Source organism: Pteronotus mesoamericanus, unplaced genomic scaffold (assembly GCF_021234165.1).
Source record: "Pteronotus mesoamericanus isolate MK-2021 breed Mesoamerican mustached bat unplaced genomic scaffold, CSHL_Meso_final contig_90, whole genome shotgun sequence".
NCBI lineage: Eukaryota > Metazoa > Chordata > Mammalia > Chiroptera > Mormoopidae > Pteronotus > Pteronotus mesoamericanus.
Genome location: NW_026555277.1, coordinates 229,003 through 241,861, shown reverse-complemented (window position 1 = coordinate 241,861; position 12,859 = coordinate 229,003). Strand labels below are relative to the sequence as shown.

General features: G+C 35.5%; 1 protein-coding gene across 1 annotated transcript in view; it reads left to right on the top strand.

The window, feature by feature from the left end:
• Positions 1–310: 310 nt before the first annotated feature.
• The window catches only part of LOC129080284 (nuclear body protein SP140-like), a 45,487-nt gene continuing 32,938 nt past the window's right edge, over positions 311–12,859 (top strand). Inside the window, exon 1 of the mRNA XM_054585555.1 lies at positions 311–452. Coding sequence (XP_054441530.1) covers positions 421–452 — 32 coding nt within the window. The 5' untranslated portion in view covers positions 311–420. The remainder of the gene's footprint in view (positions 453–12,859) is intronic.

The following is a 12,859-nucleotide window of genomic DNA, read 5'->3' as shown; positions in this document are numbered from 1 at the left end:
CGGCCCTGGGTCTGAACACGGAGACCTAACCCCGCTCCTCTGCGCCTCTCAGAAAGTTGGGGCCGTGAGAAAGTGGGGTTTACTTATGTTTTTTGTATCTTTGCACAAGCAAGGAGACTCCTGGGAGCAAATATTGCTCATTGCTGGGGGTCCCCCTCTCCTGGCCCTCCAGGTCCTGACTATCCCTCCTTGAGCTCCATTCCTGCTGCCGCATGTCCTGATGGCTGAGAGCCACTGTGGGGCGCAGGAGGACAGAGGCAGTGCCTGACAGCGCTGGAAAGTTACTTTCACTTCTATTTTCCCCATTTGGGTGGATCCCACTCTGGATGAGTGGAGTCACAGGCTTTCTTCTCAGGGCTGGACAGCCAGGCTGCAACCAGGCAGGGGACACCAGAGGGATCAGACGTCCTGGCAAGGACCATGGCTTCTGGGGGCAGCAACCTCAGCACCAGGTCAGTCTCTGTCTTCCTTCCTTTAACTTCCTCTCCGGCTGTGCTGCTGCTTTCGTGCCTGTCATTAGACCCTCATGGAAACCTTGACCTTAGCCCTGCTTTACGAGAACCCTCACGTGCAGTGTAGTGAAATGCAGGACTATGTGATGAAATCAGATCTTTAACCTGCAGAGGGACAGACACCAGTGTGAGCGCAGCTGCCACTGCTCACAGGACCCTTGTATCACACCTGCTGCTCAGCTGGAGGGCCACCTGGACTGGGCTGTCCTTTTTGACACTTTGAGAAAGAGATTTATTATTTTCTCATGACCTCTGAACCCTCTCATTCCCCTAGGCCCCCTGTACCTTCACTTAGGTCGTTCCAAAGAGGGTACTTTAGGAAATATAAAATTCAGGGTAAGCGTCTGACTCTTCAAATCTAGGAGCCTTGGTCTCCTCCCTGACCTGGGGACGGGTCAGCACTGGGCCTGTTCCTGTCTCAGGCTGGGGGTCTGGCTCTCCCTCCAGGGACCCTGGTCTAAGGGAGTCAGAGGAAGAGGAAGGACCGACATGACAAAGACCAGTGCAGGCTGGTGTTTCATTTGTACTTTCAATTCCTGCTCTGGATGGGTTCTACCTCTGGCAGGGAAAAGGCTAGAAATCCTACATTTTTCTTTAGTAGTGGGTTCAGAAATGACATTTCTTAAGAAGTTTAATTGTTTGATTTTAAATACAAAAGAAATACATTATACATTGTTGGTCATAAAATTTCAAATGACAGGGACGTGGCCAGAAGGAAACAGGCCTATTCACCACCCACGCCCTCCAGCACCCAGTCCTGGGCCTGCTGAGTGATGTGGGCCTAGCGTTTTATGTCTCTTCTATGCACTTACACAGATGACTTACCTTCCTACATACTTAAGTTGTGTCTTGTTTTTTTTAACAATTAGATTATATTGTATATGTCTCTGGATTCTACATTCTGAAAATTTTAACATTAAAATTATTAGAGGTTTTTTTTCATATTAATAAACCTATGGGTCTACCTCATTCTTATTAAAGTTGCATACTACTCTGCAGAATCCATATTCCATAATTTTTATATTATGTTCCATTTAAATCATTTATGTAGTTTTTAATTGTTTACTGTTACCAACAAATTGCAATAATAATAATAATCATATATTTCTTTATGTTTGTACATATATACAAGCGTTTGTCTTTGTGTTAAAAGCTAAAAGGTAAAATTGTTAAGACAAAGGGTCCTAATATTTAATTGTTATAGATCCTATGGAATGGCCTTCTAAGTGGTTGAACCACTGTATTCTCTTTTCTCTAAGTGACTGGTCAGGTCCTTTTTCTTTGGGATTATATGTCATATTTTGTCAATAGACTGGAGTCTTTGTATTTCAGATATATTAACCCTTAGACATGTGTGCTGAAAGTATTTTTCTACTTTCTTTTAGTATCTTACTATATTTTTAACATTTAAACCTATTAAATCTTCTTGTATTTACTTCCTTTTTACACTTTGCTTGACTCAGGTATTTGTTCTGCCACATATATATTTAAATTACTTTATCCAGTGTCAATGGGATTACGGATTGCAAGTGCATCACATATTTACAATAATTTCAAAATGATTGACATTTTAAAACTCCTATGTTTTCTTATTTGGGGGCACCTTCTATATCTCCATTTAAATAGATCTTTTAAATTTTCTTTAATAATACATTATAGCTTTTTCATATAGGTTTATAACTTTTAAATGTTTATAAATATGTACATGTGTATTAACTACTGTGTTTGAAGTAGTATTTATTTCTTTTCAATATATGTTGTTGCAAATAAAATGTATTCATTTTATGTACATTTTTTAAAATTCAGCCTTCTCGACAAATTTTTTTTAGTTCTTAGGGAATTTATTTAGGTCTCTATTGTTTCTCCATATATATTCTTATATCACATAATGTACTTTAGTATTTATACAGTGAATTCATCTTCTCATCCTATTGTATTAGCTTAAACATATATATGTACGTGTAGATGTGTGTGTGTGTGTATGCAAATTGTGGTAGTTGTAAACATCACTTTTTTATTTGAATGGACTCATCATTTCAATGTTTACAGTAGTATTAGCTATTTCTGGAGACTATATTTCATCAACTTTTATCTGTTTCATAGAGTTTTTCTAAAAGTAGCTGCTGGGTGTTTTCAAATTCCATTTTAAAATAATTGATGGATATAACTAAATAGTTTTTCTGCTTTTGTTCATTGTTGCAGTAAATTGCATGAAAAGGTTTCCTAATATTTAACCATCATTTTAATACTTTATTTTTTATTGTTTTTTCCCTTATATCCTCTTCAACCTCCACCCGTCACCCCCTGACCTGCAATGACCCCCTGTGATACGTGTCCATGAATTCTTTTACTTTTTCTTTTTCACTTGTCCCACCACACTCAACCCCCAAATATTTATGCATATTTACTCAGTCTCCTTCCATTTTTACCATTTTTCTTTTTCTTTTTTTTTAAAGCCTCTGACTGCAAGATGTATTTCCTCTTTTACCTAATTGAGTATTTTTTGTTATGTTTCATAAAATTTGGGTCTTTAAACTTTTTTTACATGCAGCCTACTTACCTTCTACCAATTATAACTTTCTGAGACTTCTTTTTGACCAAGATTATGGTGTATTGATATACATTTCAAAAGCGTTGTAAGGGAATCAAGATGGCGGAAGAGTGAGTGGAAGTCACACAGACCTCCTCCCAGGACCAAACTGGAATTACAACTAAATTGTGGAGAAATCACCTGGAACAAACAACTGAACAATAGCGAGAGAGGAGCCTTGTAACCTCAGAGACAGAAGAATCAGCTTTAGCACAATCTAACTGCATTGGGAGAGGACCCGATAACCCTGCCCCCAGGAGGGACTCTGCCCCACCCTGAGCTGTCTAAGGAAGCCTGCTGAGTGCAGAGTGACTAGATTAACAACCGAAGGAGACAGCCACAAACAGAAGATTCCTGGAAGTATCAAACAGACTGCCTAAGGTCACACAGGGATGACATCTGACATCATCAGAAGCAGATCCAGAAAGTAAAAACAGTGGTCTCTTACCATAGAAGTTCACACCACAAAGTCAGGAAATCAATACAGATCAATTTAAGAAACAGCAGCAAAAAAAGAAGAGTCTCACAAACAATGGGAAGACAAAGAAACATCCCTGCCCTATCTAGTCAAAGGGAAAGGAGGAATCCCCACAAAGACAACTAAATGAAATAGAGGCAAGTAAACTACCAGATATTGAGTTCCAAACAACGGTTCTAAGGAAACTCAATGAGCTCAGTGAACTCAGAGAGAATTACCAAAAACTATAGGGAAACTATGAGGAACTTACTGCAAACTATATCAGCATGAGAAAAGACATAGAAACTATCAATAAGAGACAAGAGGAAATGAAGACAATTTCTGAATTGAAGAACAGAGTAAAAGGTATCAAAATCAGGCTAGATGAAGCAGAGGATCGAATCAGTGAGCTAGAGGACAAGCCAGAAAAAAGCTCCCAGAAAGAGCAAGAAAATGAAAAAAAAAACCCCAAAACTCAAAAAGAATGAAGAGGCATTGAGGGAAATGCAGGACAACCTGAAACAGAATAATATCCGTATAATCAGGATACCAGAAGAAGGAGGATGAGGAAGGGATAGAGAACCTATTTGAAACAGTGATAATGAAAAACTTCCCTAATTGGAGGAGAGAAAAAGTCACACAAGTTCAGGAAGCACAGAGGCCCCCATTCAAGAGGAATCCAAAGAGGCCCACTCTAAGATGTATCATCATTAAAATGGCAAATATCAAAGACAAAAAAGAGAATCCTAAAGGAAGCAAGGGAGAAAGAGGTAGTAACATATAAGGGAGCCCTCCTAAGGCTAGTACCTGATGTCTCAACGGAAACACTGCAAGCCAGAAGGGAATGGCAAGAAATATTCCAAGTCATGAAAAGCAAAGGTCTGCAATGAAGACTGCTCTACCCAGCTAGGCTCTCAATTAAAATGGAAGGCAAAATAAGGAGTTTCCCAGACAAAGAAGGCCAAAAGAATACACTTCCACCAGACCAGCACTGCAAAATATGCTAAAGGAACTGCTTTAAGATGAAGAAAAAGTCTGTGAATACCCAGTTCCTTTCACAGTTGCCAATGCTTGATATTACCTATATTTTTTAATACTTATTAATCTGATTGTGACAATGATGTGTTATTTTAATTGTTCCTTTATTATTTGTTGAAACTAAACCTATTTTAGTATATTTCTTGCCTATTTCTATTTTTTTAAAAGCTTTAAATGACTTTTTGGTATTCTTTATCCATTTATTGATTAAATTTTTGTATAATTTTTTCCCTAAAAAAACAAAACAAACAAACCATTAACCCTTTTTTAGATGTGTTGCAAATACTTTCGTATTTTATTACTTGTCCTTTAACTATTTTTTATATATATTACTGTACAGTCTTAAATGTTTAATATAGTCATATTTTCAATATTTTACTTTATAGCTTCTGGGGTTGAATGTTTTACTTCAGGGTAAGAAAAATATTATTTTCTATTTTCTCCTAAAACTCCTTAGATTCTACATGTTGATTTTTATCTCACCTGAATATTTCTTGTATAATGTCTGAAATAGGGCTGTATATTTGTTTTATTTCAAGTAATAGTGATCCATGTAACTTATTTGTTGAGTAAGCCTTATTTTACCCATTGATTTGAAATATCAACTCAATCACATTTACATTGTTAGGCAGATATATACATTTGTCTCTAGAATGCTTATTATATTTCATTGACCTATTTGATTATTTCTGTGCTGGTGTCATGTTTTAATTGTTGAGACTTTATAATGGCTTTAAATTTTTTAATATTTCATCATTAACTTGACATTTAAAAAAATAAAATCAATCTGCATTTAAGAAAGAAAGAGAGAAAAAGAAAGAAAGAAAGAAAGAGAGAGAGAGGAAGAAAGAAAGAGAGAGAGAGAGAGAGATGGATCTCCTACCTTTTGTGACAATATTGCTGGAACTGGAGAATATTATGCTAAGTGAAATAAGCCAGTTGATGAAAGACAAGTACCATATGATCTCACCTATAAGTGGAATCTATTCAACAAAATAAACTAACGAACAAAATAAACCACAGGCATGGAAACATGGAGCAGACTGAAAGTGACCAGAGGGGATGGGCAAAGAGGACAATGGTGGAAAGAAGGGGAAGGGACTAGACAAAGAAAATGTATGAATGACCCATGGACATGGACAACAGAGTGGGAACTGACTGTGGGAGCAGGGGGTGCAGGTAGGATGGCTGGAGGGGGATAAAGGGGGAAAGATTGAGACAACTGTAATAGAATAAACATGATTTACAAATAAACAAAAAACAAAAATAAAAGTATTGGAAAGAATTATGTGTTCTCTCTTTTTTAGGATACAAATTTAATTAATATATGTTTCTTGCTAATATCTTCAGCGCCTATGTGATAATTTTTGCCTATTCAAAAAGTCAAAAACTAGACGTGAATGTTTTTCAATATCTATAAAACATTTGTCCCATTACTTGTGTGATGAATTTTTCTATTACATGTATATGAGCATCATTTTGTTTTTGATGTTGTTTGTGTTTGCATACTAATACTTGTCTGTCTTTGATTTTACAATTTTTGTGGCATTTTGTCTCTCTTGTGAGATTCCATGTTAGATTTTGTACTATCTAATATCACCATTGTTTCATTTACATTTAGCATTTTAAATAATATATTTTTAATATTTTTTCCCGTTTTAACTTTTATACTTAGTGTTCTTTAGTTTTTTTAATGCCTAAAAGTGTAAGCTCTGCCTTTTTTTCATTTTATTTTATTTTTTACTGTTTGATCAACCAGGGTTATTTTCAATTTCTTAATTTTATTTTTAACCTATGTTTTTGTAATTGTTAGTTTTGAATTTGAAACCATATTGTTTAAGTTTTTGATTAAAACTAACTATTAAACTCAAATTTCTCTTTACCACTCAAACTTAAGTGCTACAGTTTAAGTTTGTTAATAACTTTGAAGCCTTACATTGAAATAATTATTTTTTATTTTTAAGTATATTTTATTGATTATGCTATTACAGTTGTCCCATTTCCCCACCCCCATTTATCCCCCTCCACTCTGTACCCTCCTCCCACCAGCATTCCACCCCCTTAGTTCATGTCCATGGGTCATACGTATAAGTTCTTTGGCTTCTCCATTTCCTTTACTATTCTTAATTTCCCCCTGTCTATTTTGTAGCTACCAATTATGCTTCTTATTTCCTGTACCTTTTCTCCTATTCTCTTCCTCCCCCTCCCTACTGATAACTCTCCATGTGATCTCAATTTCTGTGATTCTGTTCCTGTTCTAGTTGTTTCCTTAGTTTGTGTTTATTTTTTAGGTTCAGTTGTTGATAGTTATGAGTTTGTTTTCATTTTACTCTTCCTAGTTTTGATCTTTTTTTCTTAGATAAGTCCCTTTAATATTTCATACAACAAAGGCTTGGTGATGACGAACTCCTTTAACTTTACCTTATCTGGGAAGCACTTTATCTGCCCTTCCATGCTAAATGATAACTTTTCTGGATAGAGTGATTTTGGATGTAGATCCTTGCCTTTCATGACTTTGAATCCTTTTCAGCCCCTTCTTGCCTGTAAGGTTTCATTGAAGAAATCAGCTGACAGTCTTATGGGAACTCCTTTGTAGGTAACAGTCTCTTTTTGTCTTCCTGCTTTTAAGATTCTCTCTTTATCTTTAATATTAGGTAATTTAATTATGATGTAATTTGGTGTGTGCTTCCTTGGGTGCAATTTCTTTGGGACTCTCTGAGCTTCCTGGACTTCCTGGAAGTCTATTTCCTTTGCCAGATTGGGGGAGTTTTCATTCATTATATTTTCAAATAAGTTTTCAATTTTTTGCTCTTCCTCTTCTCCTTCTGGCACCCCTATGATTCAGATGTTGGAACGTTTAAGATTGTCCCAGATGTTCCTAGTCTCTTCTCATTTTTCTGAATTCTTGTTTCTTCATTCTGTTCTGGTTGAATGTTTATTTTTTCCTTCTACTCCAAATTGTTGGTTTTCTTCTCACTGTTGGTTCCCTGTATATTTTGCTTATTTCACTTTGCATAGCCTTCACTTGTTCCTCTATTTTGGGACCATACTCAGTCATTTCTGTGAGCATCCTGATTACCAGTGTTTTGAATTTTTCATCTGATATGTTGGCTATCTCCTCATCGCTTAGTTCTTTTTCTAGAGTTTTGATCTGTTTTTTTCATTTGGGCCACATTTATTTGTCTCGGCACACCTGTTACATTTTAAGGGGCAGAGCCTTAGGTATTTATCAGGGTGAGGTATCCACCTTGCTGCTTTGTGGTGCTGTATGTCGGGGAGGAGTCAGAGAGGGAATAATACTGCTTGCTAGTTTTCTCAGCTCTCATCCCACTTTCAGTCACTTCCCCTGGTACCCACAAGTAAATTGGGTCCTTCTTGTGCTGGTTCCCAGGTGAGTGGGTTTGTGTATGTTCTAGGATCCTGTGGGTCTGGGTTCTCTCCAACCAACTGTTCTGTGAATCTGTGAGTTTCTTCTGCTGCTGCAACCCCCACAGGTTCTACAGCCAGAGGTTTTGAAGCTTTATTTCCCCACTCTGGAGCCCTGGGTTGTACAGTCTAACACACTCCCCAGTTGTTCCTCTGGGTTTTATCCACACACAAATACGGGACCACCCATTCTGCCAGCCACCGCCTCGACAGGTCCTCCAGCCACCACCTTGGTGCGTCCTCTCCAACCCAGCTGCCTGTCTCCGCCCCTCTACCAGTCTGGATGAATGCTTCCTCTTTAACTCCCTGGGTTGCCAGACTTCCATACAGTTCAATTTCCTGGCAGTTCTGGTTGTTTTTTGTTTTTAAATTTGTTGTAGTCTTTCTTTTGGTTGTATGAGGAAGCAAAGTGTATCTATCTACACCTCCATCTTGGCCAGAAATCTGAAATAGTTATTATTTGCAAAATAAAATTCTTTTCTTTCTATAATAATTTTCTGCCTGCAGATTATTTACACATTTTATTAAGAACAAAACTATATGTTTTGTATTTTGGTTATATTGTTAATGATATTGTTTTATTTAATTGAGAATTCCAATTTTTCAATGCTGGCATGTACAAAAGCCATTATCATTTTTCTATTACTTTGTATCACAAGTCATTGTTATACTCACTAATTAGTTTCAGTGGATTTTTTTTTTTTTTTTTTGGTGAAATTTAGGATTTTCTACAGAGGCAGTTATGCTCTGCAAACAAAGGCAGTTTTATTTTTCCAAACTCTGTAGTTTCAATTTTCATTCTTTTTTCTAGTCTGTGTTCCAGTGCAATATTGAATAGGATATAACAGGGAATACCCTTCCTTATTCCTGATCTTAGGGAGAAAGTATGCAGTTTCTCAACAGTAAGTCTGATAAGTAAGCCAGTTTCTTGTGGATGTTCCTTCTCCAGATGAGGAAGGTCCTTTATATGTCCAGTGTGCTAGGGGTTTCTACATGAATGGAGGTGGATTTTAACAAATAAATTTTCTACATCAATTTCTATGATCACTCCATTTTTTCTTTAGCCTCTTGATATGGTGGATTACAATGATTGATTTGGATTGTTGAACCACCCTTACATATCTGGAGTAAATTCCAGCTTGTCATGAGTATAATTTTTTTATGCACTGTTGTATGCAATTTGCTAATGTTTTCATGAGGATTTTCACATCTTTATTCATGACAGTTATTGGTCTGTAGTTTGCCTTTCTCTGCTCTTGGTGTTACTGTATTGCTGGACTCATGGGATGAGTTTAAAAATGTTCTCTCTGCTTCTATTTTCTGAACAAGGTTTTGGAGAGCTGGTATCATATCTTAGTTAAATGTTTATCAGTGAAACTATCTGATCCTGATGATTACCCTTTTCAAAGTGTGAATTAATCATTCAGTTTTTTTAAAAAAAGGGTGTAAGCCCATTCAAATGATATATTACTCTTTGTGTGAGTTTTGGTAGATTGTACCTTTCAAGGATTTGGCCCATTTTATTGGAATTGCCAAAATTATGTACTTAGATTTGTTCACAGTATTTTCTAAAAATGCTTTTATTGTCCATGGGATGAGTTGTGATGGCCCTGCTTAGATCTTTAATGTTGGCATTTTATGTCTTTTCTCTTTTTTTCTTAATAAGCCTGTGTTGAAATTTATCAATTTTATTATTTTTTCCAAGACAGAGCTTTAGGTTTTGTGAGTTCTATTTCAATTTTACTGATTCCTTTCTAATTAAATTTTTATTTTATTCTATTTCTTCTATTTTAAGTTTGAATCACTCTCTTTGTGCTCTTCTATTACTGCTTTTCTACATCAAAACTTAAGTTTTTTTATTTTAGATCTCTGTTTTTTCTAATATATGTGTTTAATGGAATATATTTCACTGTATTTACTGCTTTTTTGTGCATCACCAAATCTTATAAATTGTATGTTCATTTGCATTTAGTTCAAACAATTTTAAAATTTCTCTTAAGAATCCTTTGACCGATATGTTACTTGGAAGTATACTTTTAGATATTTAAATATTTGAAAAGTTTCCATTTATCTCTCTGTAATTGATTTCTAGATTAATTTATTTGCTGTATAAGCACATATTCTCTATGACTTATATTCTTTTATACTTGTTAAGGTGTGTTTTATGATCCAAAATGTGATCTGTCTTAGTGAAAGTGAGTTTTTGCTGTGATCATGTGGAGTATGTATATTCAGTGTTATGAAATGGAATATTCTATAAATGTCAAAGAGATTAATTTGATTGAGAATGGTGATTAGATTAAATATATTTTTATTAATTCTCTGCCTGCTAGGTCTATAAATTATTAAACAAGGGTGTTGAAAACATCAAACTCTAATAGTAGACTTACTTATTTCTACTTGTAGTTCTTTCAATTATTACCTTATGTAATTTGATGTTGTGTGTTTAGGTAAATCCATGTTAAGGGTTGTTAAGTCTTTGGGAAACAGACCCCTGTTTTATATGTAACATCCTATTGCTACTTCATAATTTTTATTGTTCTAAATCTTTTTTTTTGTGTGGAAATAATATAGTTACTCCATCTGTCTCTTGCTTATTGTTAGCATAATATCTCTTTCTCCATTCTTAACATGAGTCTTTATATTTAAAGATTCATTTGTTGACACGATATACTTCTTAAATTTCTTTTAGTCACTTTTATGATCTCTATGTTTTAGCTTTACCTTTATTGCTGACATTATTGTAGAGGTCCTTATTTCCCTTCCCCTTTGCCCACCTCCACCCAGTCCCTGCTTCTTCCTTCCGGCCATTGCCCCACTGTTGTCTGCCTATGGATTATGCATGTATGTTCCATGGATAGTCCCTTCACCTTCTTTCATCCATAATCTGTTTTTTAATTGGAGTATTAAGACCATTCACAATGAATGTTATTATTAATAATTGAATTAATATTATCATATTGGTAACTGTTCAATATTTTTTCTTTGTCCACCTCCCTTTTTTCCCAGTCTTCTCTGGTTTGGCTTTAGTATATTACATGATTTCATTTTCTGTCTTCTATTACCTTATCGATTTTACTTCACTTTAAAAAAATTTTAGTGTTTGCTTAGATATTACAATATGAGTTTTATACCATATCACCCATAGCACAGGCACCTTATAAAGAGTCTTCCCAATTTATTCTTCCCATCCTTTATGACATTGCTGTTATTCATTATTCTTATCTATATGCTGTAATCATCATCTGTTCCAATCTGAGCTGTTTGGCCCATCATGGGCTGCCATTTTGTGCTTATTTTTTCTATCTATTGGATTAGATACACTAAGTTTTGATATTTATATCTTCCAATTAGGGTGGGTATGAAAAGGCGACCAATCAATGTCTCTCTCACGTCGACATCTCTCATTTCTATGTCTCTCTCTCCCTCCCTCCTTCCTCTCTCTCTGAAAAGCAATGAAAAAATGTCCTTGGGTATTTGTCCTTTGTCCTTGAGGATAAAAAAGGAAAAAATTAAAGAAGTTTCAAAAAGACAAGTTTAAGGAAAGACATGTTTGATTTCTATACTGAAAGCTATAAACCCTGCCAACTAAAATGAAGGAAAACTTCATAAATGGAGAGTGTTACTATGTTAACAAGACTTCTATAAGCTATAGTTATCAAGCCAATGTACTATTGACATAAGAAGAGACAAATAGGTCAGTGGTACAGAAGAGAAAATCTGGATTTAGACATGCTGGCTTTTAATATTTTCAGAACATTGGGGTAGGCAAAGATTTCTTAGAGTGTAAACTAAAATTATTAACCACAAAAGAAAATATGGAAAGATAAAACTTTATCAACATTTGAATTTCTCCTCATAAAAAAAAATTAAAAAATGAAAGGCAAACTACAGATTGGGAAAAAATGTTCACCACACATATTTTAAATAAAATGCTTAGATTTATAATATAAAACAAACTCTTACACATCAATAAGTAAAAGACAACACAATAATATAAAAGGGCCATGAACCTGAACAAACTTCATGAAAGAAGGTATATACATTTCCAATAAGCATACGGAATTGTTTCCAACATCTTTAGTCATTAAATAAATACAAATTAAAACTATATGAGATAGCACATAACACAGTGGAATGACTAAAGCAGGAAGGCTATTTTTAATAGACTTTGTAAAACAGTTAAGCGTGTTTGGAAACAGTTAAACATACTCCTACACCATGACCCAGCAATTCCACTGCTAGTTGTTTATCCAAGAGAAACAAAAACATACTTTAGAAAAATTTATACATGAACAGCAGCTTTTTTCATACCAGTCCCTAACTGGAATCAACTCAGATGTCCATCAGCAGGAAAATGACAAAGCAGATTTTGGTAGACAGACACAATGAAATACCACTGTACAGTAACAGGAAGAAACTTCCAACCACCCAACAGCATGCATGATGAGCAAATGAAGTCAGACACAAAAGCACACATGGTGTATCATTTCACGTATGAAATCCATAACAGGCAACAGTAACACACGGTGACAGAAAGGACACTAATGTCTGCCACAGAGAGGCTGCTTGGCTCCAGGTGGTCAGGATGCAAGTAGTGGGGTGAAGGGTACATTGTCCTGTTGTTCATTTTTCAAATAACATGTTAGTTTTCAGCATCATGTCTCCCTTTCAATCTCCACTGCCTTCAGGATTCCTCAGAGCACATGGTTGCTCCCTGACCTCTGGGCGCTCCCTTCACCTGCAATAGTGATTAATGCTCTTCTGACCTATTTTTGTCATGTAGATTTTGGCTGAAATTTCTCACTTACTCCCTTGTCATTCTCTTTGTTATTA